At 39.9% G+C, this 16,194-nt stretch overlaps 1 protein-coding gene across 1 annotated transcript in view; it reads right to left on the bottom strand.

Moving 5' to 3' along the window:
* The window catches only part of Pard3b (par-3 family cell polarity regulator beta), a 986,690-nt gene that overhangs the window by 415,886 nt on the left and 554,610 nt on the right, over window positions 1-16,194 (bottom strand). Inside the window, exons 12-13 of the mRNA XM_052749631.1 lie at window positions 5,617-5,787; window positions 1,335-1,467 (exon numbers count right to left, since the gene is read on the bottom strand). Of these exons, the coding sequence (XP_052605591.1) occupies window positions 1,335-1,467; window positions 5,617-5,787 (304 nt within the window). The remainder of the gene's footprint in view (window positions 1-1,334; window positions 1,468-5,616; window positions 5,788-16,194) is intronic.

The following is a 16,194-nucleotide window of genomic DNA, read 5'->3' as shown; positions in this document are numbered from 1 at the left end:
CTTTGCTGTGGCTGAGATGAACCAAAGCCAGGTACAGGAATTGAATCCAGGCTCTGGGTGTATCAAATATGCATAGTCTTAGGTAAATTATTTATTCTCAAAGACCTTCTATATCTTCACCTGTAAAATGAGGCTAATAATATGAAACACTTTGAATCTGAACATAAATTACTTAACAACATACCTAACAAACAGCAAGTACTTAAAATAGAAAACTTTCAAAGGAACTAGTGCCCCCAACATCTCATTCAGATGAAATAGTTTTATGCTCAAACAATCTCAAATTCAGAAGTCCATTCTGATATAATAACATCAGAGTTTGAGATTTGTTCCTGTGACACTATAGTTTGGTGATATCTTAAGCTTCTAAAAAAAATACAGGATCAATGCTATAATGTTTATTACATCCACTGAATAGTAGAGCATGCCACCACTGCATGGGAGGCTATAGAATTTAGTGATACATAAGATACTCATCACGTGGTATCAATTGAGGAAAAAAAATTCTTAGAAATTGCATATAGTACATTTCATTTTACTTTCATTTTATGTATACATATTTGCATGAAGAGAGGACTTGAAAGATCTACATAAAATGTTATTGATTAGGAGTTATGATAGAGGAATGAGTAATATTAAATTTTCTTTTTAATGCTTTCCCTTAAAATTTCTACAATGAATATGTATGTATTGCTTTTGCAATATAAAAAGTAAAAGCTATTAGAGAAAGGAGAAAGAGGGAGATAAAACAAGTTTCCGAGTGACCTGGAGTGTAAGCTTGAAAGAACAATGGAGAAAATCCAGGAGTCTACTTGAAATGTGATCCATTCCCGTAATCAAAGGGTGTGTCATCAGACAACAAGAGCAGTCCAGCTGCCACGCCGATGGCCCCACACAGCGCTGTTCCACTATTCATCACACTCATCTTGGAACCAAGCACAGAGCTTGGAGTCACATCGTGACCACTCTGTGGTTGCATGTAAATCCATGCGTCTAAAGTGACTTGGTAACTTTCAATGATTCAAAAGATCTTCCCAAAACTCACAGTTTGCCATCTTTGATTCTCCACTCGTGGTTTGTTTTATACAAAATCCTCATGTTTGGGGCAGCAAGCACAGAAAACTGTCACTTCAACTGGAAACCTTGCCAGGCATCTGATTCACAAGTTCCAAGTCAGCGCTCTCACCCACCCCCCAGCTCTCCTGACTCTGAGTGACAAAGTCTGCACTTTGCCTAATTAACTCGCCTTTGTCCCTGATACCTTCCCCTCTTCTCGGGGAAAAGCCACTTTTGTGGTTTTGTGCGCTCAGAGGATGGAACGGGAGAGACTTTACCTTTTCTTTTATCTTGTGGACTGTAAGTGCCAAACGGATACAATACACTACTATCATTTCGCCTGGAGGTGCTCGGAGCTTCTTGACAGTTCTCAAAACACGGTCTGGAAAGGGCCCCACACTCTGCAAGCCCCTGAGGGACAGAAACGAACATTACATTTTAAAAATACATCCCAACTTGGACAGTTGAAGCAGGGTGCCAGAGTGGTCCTTGTCCGAATCCTCTTCCGAGTTGCAAGCATGTATTACCTTCAATTGTGAAAAAATCTAAATGGCCCTGTCTGTTCAAACATCTTTCAATAAGAAATAAACAGCCCGGACAATGTAGTGTTAAGGATTATGAGTGCTGATAGCCAACACAAAAGAGGATTAACTTTATTATTCTTTCCCCCCACTTACAACTGCCTTCTTTCAAATTTTCTTCCATCTGGGAGTACAGCTTGTAGCAGTGTCAATATGAGAATCCAGTTCATGCCAAGGGTGTTTCTCTGCCAACCAGCTGGTTCCTCTCTCCCTCTGCCACTCTTTCTCCCCAGATAAGTGCATATGCTCCAGGACAAGTCAGAACCCAAGCAGTATTTGTCACCAGAATGCCATGATTGTGTCCTATGCAGACCCCAGGCTTTGGCCAGATGCTAAAGTAGATAGCTGTGACAGGGCCAGACAGTGGTTCTCCCTGGGGTCTCTTTTCTTCCATATTTCTCTTTCCTCTTTGGATTCTGACAGTCTGTAAACAAATCCACAGTTTTCTGCAAACTGCTGTATCCAGACTAACACCCCACAAACCGTCTTCCCCAGGTGCTGAAGAGGTAACAGGAGGCAGCTGATGACTGAGAACTCAGTTATGTTTTCGAGCGGCTTGTGGCATAGCGGGCTGTCTTTTGCTCCTGTTCCTATTATTTGTCTCCCTAACAGATTTCAGGGAAATAAATGATTTGGAAGTCATTCCATAGCTCTCCTCTTGGCCATTTGTGAGAGGCACATGTCGCAAACACAGATCTACTCCCCAAGCTCCCTCCTCCAGGAAAGCATTTGGCTGAAACAATGCATTTGATTTTACTTTTTCTTCTATAGTTACGAAAACTCAGTGTCTAGCTAAACAAAATATTTGAAGCATTCACTTCTATTCTGTGTCCTAAATAATTAAAATGCTTTCAGCTGCAGAGGCTATTAGCTTTTTGTGAGGGCTTCTAACAGTTCTCCCACACTTAACCACGTTACCCTTGGCTGCTGTGGTGCTGGTCCAACCGAAGCAGGTAGAGGAGACCAGTGAGTCCCAGGTTAAAGCGGGAGTCCCAGCAGGCAGGCCGAGGTAGGACCTGTCTTGCCTTGTGTTTTCAATTCACAATAACAACAAGAACAAAAACAATTTTTTCTGCTTTCCTAGCTCTTTGATAAATGACACAATCAATATCCCAACAACTGATCAGTAACCAGGCTAATTAAAGCATCCAGCATGTAAAATAGAGCTGTCGTGGAGGCCTCCATTAGTGTCCCAGCCAATAAAAAATATAATGGATTTTTAAACATGTGCTGCCTCTGTGAAGATGAGCTGCAGCAGGGAAGAAAGTGTTTGGGGAAAGAGAAAAACAAAACCAGGTCATAACCCATTTTTAAATACCAAGTCTCTAGGCGCAAACAGCATCACAATTCAACCTGAAGCTCATCCTTTGAAAAACATGCTTCTGTTCAAAATGATTCTGATTCAATCAAGGGCTCATTATGTAGTCTTCCTGAGGTTCTCATCAAAACTGTTTACCTATCTTGTACAACTGGGTAATGTGGGGGAGAAATAACAACTTTATATTTTGACTTTTCTTAAGTAGCGTCTTCATTTCTTTTCAATATCGGTATAATGTTCCAGCAATTACGCTGGCATTCTTGCCAAATCTAACTAATTGATTTGCCCTGATGTCTGAGCAGTGCTTAGACCTCCTCTGGGTTATGGATGCTTTTCTATGGACCAGAAGGCACTTGCTGCTCTGTGGGAGAATAGAGCAAAAGCAAGTGTGTACTGCATACACTGTGCACAGCATACGCATGACACAGAGAGGCAGATTCAGGAGACCACATAGCTGTTTTTTTATTATTTAATAAAGATAAGCTGTATATTAGGCTTCTGTCTTTATAAGGAATAGACTCTTTAATCTTCATGGCTACCACAAAGATTTTCTATAGCTGAGAGTCAAGTGCCTGCTTGTTCCCCATGGAAAGCATGTAAATATTAGGGAAAGAAAATGGATCTTTGTTTAAACGTCCTCATAAAAATTGCTTTTTGTAAGAGTTCCAGTTCCTGATCGATCCTCTGAGAAACTATATTAACAAGACACATCTGAGGATGAGTAATGAACAGAGAGTTAATACTTTCTTCTGATGGGATAACGCTGATCCCATTCCACTCTGGAACTAAAGATAGAGACACTGCTCTAAAGAAAAAATGCCAATGCAAAGTATCCCAACTCCATGGGCCAGGGCATCACATCCACCCACTCCTTTCACAAGCATTTTAGAGAGAGACATGAAATGAGGGACAAGGGAAGGTAAAGATATCTCTAAGTCTATTAAAGCCATATTCATTCTTTTCTCTTTTTGTTTAGTTTTTGGCCCCTGTGTGAATATGGCGCTCCAGCCATATTTCCTTTCTTTTCTCTTAGTTGAGGTACCTTTGTTAAAGGAAATATTAAAAGGAAGCTATAATATGAAGATATACAACAAGGGGTGACTGAGACCTCCCTTATGCTGTCCTTCACATCACTCTCCAATAAGTGGGTTCCTTGCATCCCAGGACTTTATAGGAAGGACCAAATTACACCAGACAGGCCCTTTCCTCATGCTAGGAGGCAGGAGACGAGGACATTCAAACTATGTACATAAGTGAAGCCATTAAATATTCATGAAGACTCTGTCACTTAACCAGATGCACATGTGGAAAACAAGCTCATTCATTATATATAGTCTCCAGTAATTGGCCAATTTACATTTATTTAACATCTACAAGGTTATGTTCAAAAGATCATAAAAGGTACAGTTACTCTTTCCCAATAGTTGATAATCTAGCAAAGGAAGAGATGGTTTATCATTTCCCTACTCAAGACCACCCTGTCAGATGAAGCAGGTCTCACATGCAGCTTTTCCATTCCTTTAGCAGCATTTATTGGGAGCCAATCACATTTGGAGAAATAAAGCTCCGACAGTGGATAAACCAGGTACCAGAATCTATCTTCGACACATCAAGCACTCACACTAGCTGTGGATTTTCATGGTCCGGAAGAGCAGATTGAGGATTTTAGTGCAAGTGGTCCATATACAACACAGGGAGCCCCACTGACATATATTTCATTTAGATAATCTTTTATTTTTTAATTTTGGTTGAATTTACTAAATCGAATATTTGATATTAGTTTTCTAAGTAGTCTATACTCTAACTCTATCTAAAGTTGTACTACAGAAACATATTTTGGCCTTAGATATTATCCTAATATGATGATGTATGGTGTGTTGATATTTTTGTTAATTTTTATGAACTTACTCATTTTTCCTGAAGTAATTTTTAGGAATATTTAATACTTAATCTTTTAAAATATTGTTATAGATCAATTTTATTTATATTTTTATGTAAATAAAATGTTTTGGTATATCAGCATTTAAGAATTATTTTATACTCCTTTTACAATATATTATTTTATACTATATTATTTTACATGTAAGGGTCATATATAAGTGGACATTTTCCTGACATTTAAAAAGCACAATCAAATATTTAAAAAGAAATAAGACTTTTATTTACTTAATAAAATAAAATAAAATTCTTAACAAATCAAACTTTAACTTACTTTCACCTCAGGTCTGTATTATCTAAGTGTAGATATTAGGGGAGAATATAGAGATCTGATTATATCATAATAATTTTCACATTAAACACTATATATACCCATCCAATGAGGAACTTACTAAGGTACAGGCATTGCTAGCATATCACCAAAAGTTATATTAAGAAGGATGTTTTCTAAGTTAGTTCAGAACCCTAGGAATTTCTGAACATAAGTCCTAGTAAATACAGACCTGTGATATTTGATAAATGATTTATTTTATATGCATATTTTCATGCTTTTTATTGTATCTAAAATATACAACCACCTGTTTCTTTCATACATCCATCAGAGCCTGTCTGGGGCATATTTCTCCAAGTATAGACTCAATAAATGTTTATCTACCCCATGAGTGATTGAGTCTGGATATTCTGGTGGCCAGCAATTTTCAGCAAAGTCAAGAATGTTATCACCTCCAGTGGTCTCTCTGGCCTCCTCAGTATCACCAGCTGGATCATGCCCCGGATGTTTCCTTCCATGGACATTGATCTCCTCAGCGTTTCCATGGCATCATGGTTGGACTTGCCCAGAAGAGTTTCCCCATTAACAGCAACCAGTTGGTCATTCATTCGCAGACGGCCATCCTGAGGCAGAGAGGAGAAAACAGTGTGAGACAGGAAGCTGTTTGGAGAAAAGTTCAAGTACGAAGATGAGACAGTCAGAAACGTGAACCTTAATTCTTGGGGATGATCTATTTTCAATGGCAGGAAGAGGTTCTGGAGCTTATCAAGCAGTCACAAATACTAACAATTGTGATCTGTGTGAAAGGAGCTATTTTTAGAAATCTTAGAGTCCCGAGCTGCAATAACTTAGACATTTCTGATGGTTCTTATCTAAATCTCTGTCTGGCAAGCATATGAATCATATGCTCTGCTTTGGCAAAGACCCCGTTGGGACTCGAGGAATCGGGGTTAAGAAACAAAGCCTGTAGCTATCTGTCTCTCACAAAGAGGGCAAGCATTTTCAGGCAAGGAGAGACATGCTTAAGAGCTGTGTGCTTGACAGCATAGTGTCCCTCGTAGATACCATTGCTAGTCCTATTGAAGGGAGAGAACAGATTCCTCATATAATTTTCTCTAACTCTAGTACAAACTTACTCATCAACTAGAAGAAAACAGATGTGTGTAGTGAAGGACCAATTTGTCCTAATAACTTTGGCAGGAGAGCTTGACAAAGGGAATTGTCAGGCTTTTTTTTCTGGGATATTCAGGCTACTAAATACTTTCACCCAGAAGAGACACCATTTACCACTAAAGCACCAGGACCCCTGATGTGTGGAGAGTCAGCCTCACCTATCTTTCTATCATTCAAGGTGATTCATTCAGAAGTCATCTTCAGCAAGAAGCCTTCCGTCAGTGGTGTCTCCAGCAGTGGCCAATAAACTTGGAGACCAGCTCTTCAGGAAGACAATTTGGGCAGAACACAGGACATCCCCTCTCTAGGAAGACGGGGGTGGTGGGGGTGAGGGTGGGTGTGGTGAGGGGAGGGAAGAATGGTGCTTACAGTGTTTATAGACTGGAGACTGGAAAGTGTCCTATGCTACTTGACACTCAGAAAGCCACACGGTTCATATCTAATTAGAATCCTGTCCTGCTTCTGATGTTAATACAGTCAACAGAAATAGGTGTAGGTATGCCTAGTAATTTACTTTTCCAGAGATTTCTTCTGTTAACTGCCTCCTGCAATACTCACAGACCCAACAAGTTAAGGAGATTTGTGTTTTTATGAAGTTTTCCACAAAAATAATCAAAACTAGGGAATTACAACTATAACTTGTCACTATAGCATATCAGATAAGACTCACTCAAGCTTTGGTTTGGTGAACTTTGGCCCTTCAGCCCCTCTTCTTGCTGCCTATAAGCTATAGTTGTATAGTGCTTAACTAAATGCAAAAGAATTCTTGCCAGGAGGTGGTTGTGCATGCCTTTGTCTCAGCACTTGGGAGGCAGAGGCAAGCAGATCTCTGTGAGTTCAGTGCTAGTCTGGTCTATAGAGTGAGTTCCAGGACAGCCAAGGCTACACAGAGAAACCCTGTCTTGAAAAATCAAAATCAAAATAATAATAATAATAATAATAATAATAATAATAATAATAATAATAATAATTCTTGTAGTAAGATGTATCTGGAAGTTCAAATGAGCACAATGTAATGCAAAAGTAAAAAGAGGGAAAAAAAAAAAAAAACCTCCCTGAGAAACGCTCAGAACAGACACACAGTGAAGACTGGAAGTGAGTCACTGAGCCTCAGAAAGAAAACCCGAGGTCTAGTTGATAGGCCTGGACTAATACAAGGGCAGATGGCCAGAGGAATTGTCCCTAAGGAACAGGGGAAGAGAAGGCATGACAGCTGTTGGTCTAGAGAGCATTTAGAGACGTCCTACACATCACGTGGTGGGTGGAGTCTTGGCAACACAGGGCTGCAGAGCCCACCCGAAGGAGTCCATGCTCACTGAGAACAGCAATGAGATGCCAAGGCACTGGGATCAATAGAGAGTATGTAGGATCAGATACAAACTGCTCAGAGGCCTGCCTCAAGGGGACTTAATGTCTCTTCCCTCTGGCTTTGGAACTTCACTTAACCTTTACCCTAATTTACCAAGAAAGAAATCTCCTCTTTTCTGCTATCCAATTGTGAATTAGGCACACAAAGAATAGGATTAAGCCTCCGTGAAATGGTGAGATGGGTAAAACAACCACAGCCTTAATGGTTTAGTCACATGAAAGGAAGCACAGCTGGATCTGTTCCAATTTGTCATATGATGCGGGGAGGACCATTGGGCTGAATCTTGTCACTAAAATTCTCCTACCATGACTGGAAGCTGATGTGCAGATTTTAAAGATGAGGAGGAAGGAGAAGAGTTGGATATGGACACGGGCACTGTCATCAGGAAATGAGCCAGTTAAGATCTACAAAGGTCTGTCAACTGGGAGGACACCTCATCCACTACGACAGGAAGAGGGACAATAAAAACTGAAGGAATCTGAGAAAGAATTTAATGAGAGGGAAGATGTGAGAAGAAAACAATTGTACATAAAAGCTAATACCAACAGCTATTAACATGAACTTATTTCCAGTTGCATTCTAGTCTCAGCCGTCTAGAATACATTCAAGTAGAATATGTTTACTACAGTCAAGTACAAAACAGAAAGACAGGTCAGGTCTTTCTCACCCCAGGGCCTCTAGATTTTTTTTTTCTGAGACATTCACATTCATCACATGTGTCTCTAGAGAGTTGTGGTCACAATAAAAATCCACATACTCTCGTTTGCAGGAGTGGTTGTCCTCTTGCTATTGGTGTGTGCTTCTTGCTCATAAGATAAATGATGGATAATTTCATTAACGGTAATGCCAGGAAGACCACATTGTCTTAACATTTAGAATACCATCACAGAGCTCTGGGCTTAGAAAGGTCCTCAGAGGTCATGTGGTCCAAACTCTTCCATTTACAGATGAATAATACAATGCTCCAAGAAGACGAGGCATCGTTTATCTACCACCTAGTAAGAGAAGCCACTTCCATATGTATTAGAACTGGCTTGGCTAGTTAAGATCAAGGTTTGTAAAGAACAGAAGAGTCTACGTCTTGAATTCACTAGGATTTCCTAACTATATGAATAATAGTAACTCATCCCCAGAAGGGAATTGCTTCATGAAAAGACTTTCAAAACCAGTGAAGGCCACAGGTAACTGTTGGAAGAAAACAGTATTTGAAATCTAGGGAAATACTCAGATTGCATGGACATAGGAAAGTATAGGAGATGCTTGGGAGCAAACTGGAGAAAAAGGAAAAGTCTGCCTTCTAACTACATGTCCCTTTAGACACCATCTAAAATGAAGTTGCTTGAACAAAGAACTTGCTACTCATTCAAACATATTCCTGAAAATCATGACTATCTTTCACTTTGAAATAATTTTCACCAAAAAGTTAGTTTTCTATGATATTTTTCTATTAATATTATGTTCAGGTAGATATGTGGGCATGATGGCAAAAACCCACAACTTTATACGCATGGATACAAATATCCATGGATGCTACTTAGCAATTTTAGCATGCCTATTTCATCACAATCTGGGTCACGCTTGCTTATGCTTTTCAAAGGAATAAATCTTGGGTTTTGAAAGATAGCTCAGAGGGTAAAGGCACTTGGAATGTAAGCCTGGTGACATGAGTTCAGTTCCTGCAACCCACAGAAAGGTGGAAGGAGAGAACCTACTCCCCCAAGTTGTCCCCTGGCTTCTACATGTGTGTCATGGCATGTGTGCTTACATATACAGGCAGCAAACACACATGTGCTCACAGTAACAATAGTAAACAAATAAATAATTTTAAAGACAAAGGAAACCTTTCTTCCTATCTTGCTATCAACAGAACACTAAGCAAAAGACCCAGTCCTTACCTTTGGCACCCAAAGCAATGTTGAAGAGAGGGGGAAACAGGGGTAAAAGCGAAGAGTGACTTCCTCAGGGTACTTTAGTGCAGACACGAAAAACTCACATGAGGTATAAGTCTCTCTCTTGCATGTGCCTGGGAAGGCTTAGAAAGTCATCAGTTCTCACCACTTATAGTAAAAGGAGGGATCAAAGGCTCACAGACCAGATGCATGAGTATTACATCTCCCTTCTGCAGAATATCTGTGGAAGCATTTTGTGTGACTTCTTCTAATCATTTCTTCCAATGACCTTGTGATATAAACATTACTTCCTACTATATAAGGATGTAAAGACAGAGGATTAATTGATTTCAAAAGGGTCTTAGCATGGCCAGTTCTTATCTCTCCTCTCTTTTCTTTGAGACAAGGTCTCAGCTTGTAGAACAGGCTGATCTCACTATGGGACTCATGATGTAACCCAGGCTGGCCTCAAACTCACAGCAATCTTGCCTTGCCCCTCCAGTGATAAGGATAGGTATGAGCTCCTATTGTGCTATTTTGATTCCAAAATCACATTTCTAGAAATGATTAAGGGTACTAAAATATTAATAAAATACCTTATAAGTTTCTACTGTGTAGTCATTATGCTTAAACTCTCTCAATGCATGAGATAATTGAAACCTTACGATAACACTACCTTTTTTTTTTAAGAAGAAATTGAGGCTGAAAGGGGTTGGATGAATTGTTACTAGTCATGTTCTGGGAGCAGATCTGAACCAGGTCTGGGTCACTCTGGAGTCTTGTTTTCAGCCCATTTGCTAATAATCCTTAAGCTTTATGGGTTCTTGGATCTCTCTGAGAATCTAATCAAAGTTATGGATCCTAGTCTCTACAAAGCAAATATTTATACCAGGGTTTCTCTGCAATGGCACATTTGGACCAGATAATTCTTTGCAATAAGGGGCTGTCAAGTGTGGTGCAGGATATTTCATGTGCCCCCCATAGAACTGCAATGACATCCAGGGACTCCCGTGACCTAGCTCAGCTCCTAGTGCTCAGCTCTTGAGTAACCCCTGTTTTGAACTAGTGATGAAACATGGCTCCATGCACTTCTGTTAGTCTGTTTGTCTAAAACCCCTCCATGTAGGATTGGAGTGATGCTAAGGTAAAGAGCAGGACTCTGCATAATCCGAGAGAAGCAAGGGAGCTGTCTTTCCCAGGAAGAGTTGGCTGTGGCCCAAGGCCAATCCACATTAGTCCAGGGTGTTGAGAGGATTAATCATGACCAGATGTTGGCTCCTGCCTCTGCATGCTTCTAACAGGACCCTTCGTAAGGCCTCTTGAGATATTATCAACACCCAGGGCCCAAGCCCCAAAGTCAGACATCACAACATACATTCCCCAGAGCAGCGGACACTCCAGGCAAGGTGGCACCTGATTATTGAGACAATTTCCCAAATGAATTCATTTGAAGGTTCTAAAATTAATCTATGACAATATCTGCCTATTGTAATTTTGAAAACAAACCAAAGCATAAGACAAATCAATGTAAAAATAAATAGACTTCAGTTTGTTATCATTTAAAGTCACTTAGAAACAATAGTTTGAAAGGACACGAATAAACAAAGCACTCTGAAGCACAGTTCTGGAAAGGAAGTCAGCCACACTGGATGTCTGTAGTATTCATTTTATACTGCCTTACCCATGTGAGAAGCTTTCTCTTCATATCATCTGCCCTAACACGTCTCAGTTGATGGAAGAGGGATACTCTTCCCCAAAAGAGCCCTGTCTGGTGTGTATGACTTTGCCCACACCCTTCCTCCTTTCCAAAAGTCCTTTGCACTTAATTAGATATCTCCTTCTCCTTTCTGGCAAGGCTTGGCAGCCATCTTGCTCTCATAGTTAATCTCCAGCACAACTAAAGCCTCTTTTTCCCACTGTTCATGTTACTACAGCTATTTGTCTGTTGCTGCCCTTATGGAATTAGTTTCTCACATATTTAATTTAGTATCCTTAGCTTCCTAGATTATAGAATGAGGACGTTTATTCTGTGTCTCCAATCTATTATAGATTGCCTAACTCACTCCAGGGGCTAAAGAAGTGCTTGCTAAATTGAGTCACTTGAAAAAAAAATCTTTCAGTCAGGTACATTGGGACTAGTATAAGTTTCATCTATAACGAAGAAATCATTTAATTTATAAACTGTACCTAAGAAGAATTGATGAGCACAGGCTGGCTTGATTACTTTTTGTGTACTGGCCCCGTATCCACTTACTCAGCTATTGTAAACCCTTCGATGGATTTAATTCAGTTATCACCTTTGGAGCCTCACTCCGTTTGTATGGAGCAGAGCAACAAAGTCCCAGTATCCGTGGCATGTGGAAATGTTTGTAAAGAAACTAAAGGACCTTCTCCAGAGCATAGGGACAAGCATACTCAAAATCATTTTGATATAATGCTTTCAAAACATAGCCTAATCCTTTTTGCTTAAAACATACATAAAGCCCCTGCAATGTACAGCTTCCTACAGCCCGAGTGAATTTTATTATTTTTGCAGCATGGAAGTTTGAGAAGGCCTGACTTAAGAGTCTCAGCGCTGTTTACCGGCCTATGGCAGGGTAATAACATTCTGCACTTGTTTTACATCTTCCTGTTTCCTGCATTCCAAGTCCTTTTCCGCCACTGCCTATCTCCTTCCGGATTCTGTGCTCCTAATTTACTTTGGCCTAGAAAAGCAGATTAAGAAAGCTTGTTAAGGCATATGTGTTATACATGAATCAGGAATATTCTGCATGAATGCATAAACAGATTAGACTCCGAGAGATCTTTCCCATTGGAAAAAAAATGTATCATATTTACTTTTTTTTCCTTCTCTATGCTTTGGTTTTTTTTGTTTTTTTTTTTTGGTGGGGGCGGGGGCAAGTAGGCTTATTAGTTTTGATCTATGACAAGTACCTGAGGTACTCAACTAGTATTTTTGTCTTATGTTACATATATCTGCACATAATTTACATTAGCTGCTTTAGCACAATTTTAGGGTTTGTTCCAGGAGCAGGTGTGCCAATGGCAAGACAACACAATATGGCCTGAGTAAGTGGAAAAGCAAAGAGAAAACAAGGAAAGAGCCAGGGTCCACGTCCCCTTCAGGGTACATTCTCAGTGAATTTACACTTCCCGTCAGGCTCCTCCTCTGGAAGGGCTCACCAGCTCCCAGTCACATCCCTCAAGGGGCTTTTGGGAAGGCATTTAAATTATAAACTATTTTTAATAGGTACTATTTATAGACCCACAGCACCATCCTGATAGATCAATTTGTATAGATTCCCTTTTTCTCTAAGACTATGAAGTCATATATGCTTTTAAGCTTGATGAGATACCAGTGATATCCAAAATGTACACCAAGATCTTACTTGGTCCAGACCAAATGGACTTTTTATTTATATTTGCAGAAATGAAAAAAAATTAGAGGTGATAAAGATTGCAAGCAAAGCAATGATGGAGGTTGAACTGAGACCATAGAGTATTAGAAGGTACGTGATGCGACCTCTGTATAAAGTCCCGGTGTCTAAATTCATAAACAAGCATGATTACATGAATTAATACCTGCTAAGGGTTTTGATGCTTTAAAGGAAATCTGGCTGACAATTATTTTCCTTATTTGGCTAGTGGTTTCCTTAAAAAAAAAAATGTAAAACTCTTACTGCTTTTGTAGACTACAAATGTCTCGATTGGTTTTCCAGTTCCAATTTGTAGTTGTCCATTTGTGAATGGGGACTACGCGTCAGTGCTCAGTTCTTACATTTGAGGGTGTACAACGTAGCTGCCCATAACCCAGACTGCCTGGACCTTAGTCAGAGGAACAGCTAGAATGCCACTAACTACTGGTGATGCCTCAAAGTCCTCCCCATGGCAGGGAGTGTATCAATTCTTAAAAAAAAAAAAAAAAAAAAAAAAAAAAAAAAAAAAAAAAGGAGAGTTGAAGAAATCATTTAACATTAGTGTTCCTTAAAAAGCTGTCCCTTTTATCTTCCTTTGGATTCATTAATTATAGATATGCCATGATTTATAGATACTGGCAGAAATGGAGGTGGAAATTACTCAGGCTGGGAGCTCTGACCAGACTCCTGTTAAGAGGGTGGGATGCTCTAAATGCTCCACATTACCAAGAGACCCAGGAATCCACATCTGGTCCTTACCCTTCTGCTCCTGTGGATTTTCTTCTCCTTAATTCAGTTTAATCATTTGGAATTGATCATTGTGAATACTTGCATTAGTTAAAATTCTCAGATCCACTATGAAATAGTAGAGATTATGTAATTCTACATCTTTAAGAAAAATCACCCCAAATTTCTTGATCACACAGAATCAAGTTACTTAAAATGATGTCTATTTCATATTCTGGGTGCATACATTTGCAATTAGCCATGCCAGGCATTTTCCTTTACTTAATTTCAGTATCATCAAGTAGTATTTATTAAGCACAAACTGGGCTAAATTAATTTTGTACAGAGTAGCAGTCTTAAATGCATTCTCTCTGTTGAAGAGTCCTTAAATAATCCATCGACCTGATACACGACATTTGTTTCCCTTAGCTTAAAAAAAAAACTCTTTGATTGGACTCCCAGAGATCCACCCAGGGCCTAGTCATGGATCTCTGCATCCAGATCCCTCAGTAGTTGGATGAGGTTTCTAGCACAACAATTAGGGTGTTTGGCCATCCCATCACCAGAGTAGGTCAGTTCGGGCTGTCTCTCGACCATTGCCGGCAGTCTGTTGTGTGGGTATCTTTGTGGATTTCTGTGAGCCTCTCTAGCACTTTGCTTCTTCCTGTTCTCATGTGGTCTTCATTTACCATGGTCTCCTATTCCTTGTTCTCCCTCTCTGTTGTTGATCCAGCTGGGATCTCCTGCTCCCCCAAGCTCTCTTTCCCTCGACCCTCGCCTTTCATTACCCCCACTCATGTCCAGGCTGTTCATGTAGATCTCATTTCATTTCTCTGTCATTGGGCGATCCCTGTGTCTTTCTGGGTTTATATGAGCGAGAATTGTTGAGACCAAGGTTGGATAAAGCACAGGGACAAATAGCCAAATGAATGGAAACACATGAACTATGAACCAATGGCTGAGGGGTCCACACTGGATCAGGCCCTCCGAATGGGTGAGACAGTTGATTGGCTTGATCTGTTTGGGAGTCATCCAGGCAGTGGGACCAGATCTTGTGCTCATTGCATGAGTTGGCTGTTTGAAACCTGGGCCCTATGCAGGATTGTTTGTCTTGGCCTGGGAGGAGGGTACTAGACCTACCTGGACTGAGTCTACCAGGTTGACCTCAGTCTGTGGGGAAGGCTTTGCCCTGGAGGAGATGGGAATGGGGGGGGGGGGGCGTTGGGGGGAAGGTGAGGGGCACGGGAGTGGGGAGAACAAGGGAATCTGTGACTGATATGTAGAACTGAATTGTATTGCAAAATAAATTAAAATAAATTAAAAAAAAACTCTTAAATTTGAATTTTTATCTTATTATTTCAGGGCTTCAATAGGGTATATTCTACTCCTAACATCAGCATATAAAAAAAGTACTAGCTAAAACTAGTGTGATGCACTGTGTGGAATTCTTTCTTATGCTTATGCCAGTGCTGATAATTTTCCTAAATTAAAAAAAAAAAAAGATGGATCTTTTCTAAAAAGTGATTTCAGTAAAAAAAAAAAAAAGCAGTCTAAGTGTAAGGAATAAATATAAAATAAATAAATAATAAAATATATTAAATTTTATGTAATATAGTTCATCAAAAGCAAAGCAAAGCAAAACCATTGTACTGGAAAATGTTGAGCTAATGATTAAAAATCTAAAGTCTTCAACGTGACTATAGAGACTTTGAGTGACCTTGGAGAAAATACAAAATGATAGTTTAATGCAGATTTGGAAAAAGGGGGATACTTTTCCAAGTGCAAAACTGACAACATGCCTTTCCATTTAACAGCAACAACAGCACGTTTCACTTGAAATTCCATCCACAAAAATGAACTTGAAAAAATCATCTTCAAGGACATCCTGATTTCATCCTAGTCACAGCTCTTGGTTGTAGAGAAGCAGACACATACTCTTATATTTGGTTCCTATAAGCAATTACACTATCCTGTGGGGACGAACGCCCAGGAAGAATGATAGAAACTGAAATAAAAGTAGAAGCCTGCTACTGTGTAAGCATGCTCCAAGTACTCCAAGCACACTCCATCAGTACTCCAAGAAGTAGCATTGTGCTGGTGTGGTCCATGCCAGAATGTGAACAGTGATGCTTCAGGAGGCTCTACAAGGAATGCCAGATACCATGCCAGCCTGGAACTGAATGATTTGTAAAAAGCAGAACTTCTGGGTGTTATTTCTCCTCCTTCGTGAGTGTGGGAGTGTTGCATGTATGTACACACCAAAAAGATTGTGCTCCGGTATGCATGGGTATGTCACTCATGTCTGTGTGTGGGGAAGTCAGAGATGACATCAGGGTGTCATCAATCACTTCTCAGTCTCTGGGCATTCTTTCTTTTTCCCCAAAGTTTTTTGGGGGTGTTGTTTTTTTCATTGTCTCTTCAATGCTCTGAGTTAGTTAAGTATTTGGATAATTTTTG

Source organism: Peromyscus californicus, unplaced genomic scaffold (genome assembly GCF_007827085.1).
Source record: "Peromyscus californicus insignis strain IS unplaced genomic scaffold, ASM782708v3 Scaffold_21__1_contigs__length_65335640, whole genome shotgun sequence".
Lineage (NCBI taxonomy): Eukaryota > Metazoa > Chordata > Mammalia > Rodentia > Cricetidae > Peromyscus > Peromyscus californicus.
Note: the sequence above shows the minus strand (reverse complement) of the source record. Positions and strands in the feature narration are given on the sequence as shown.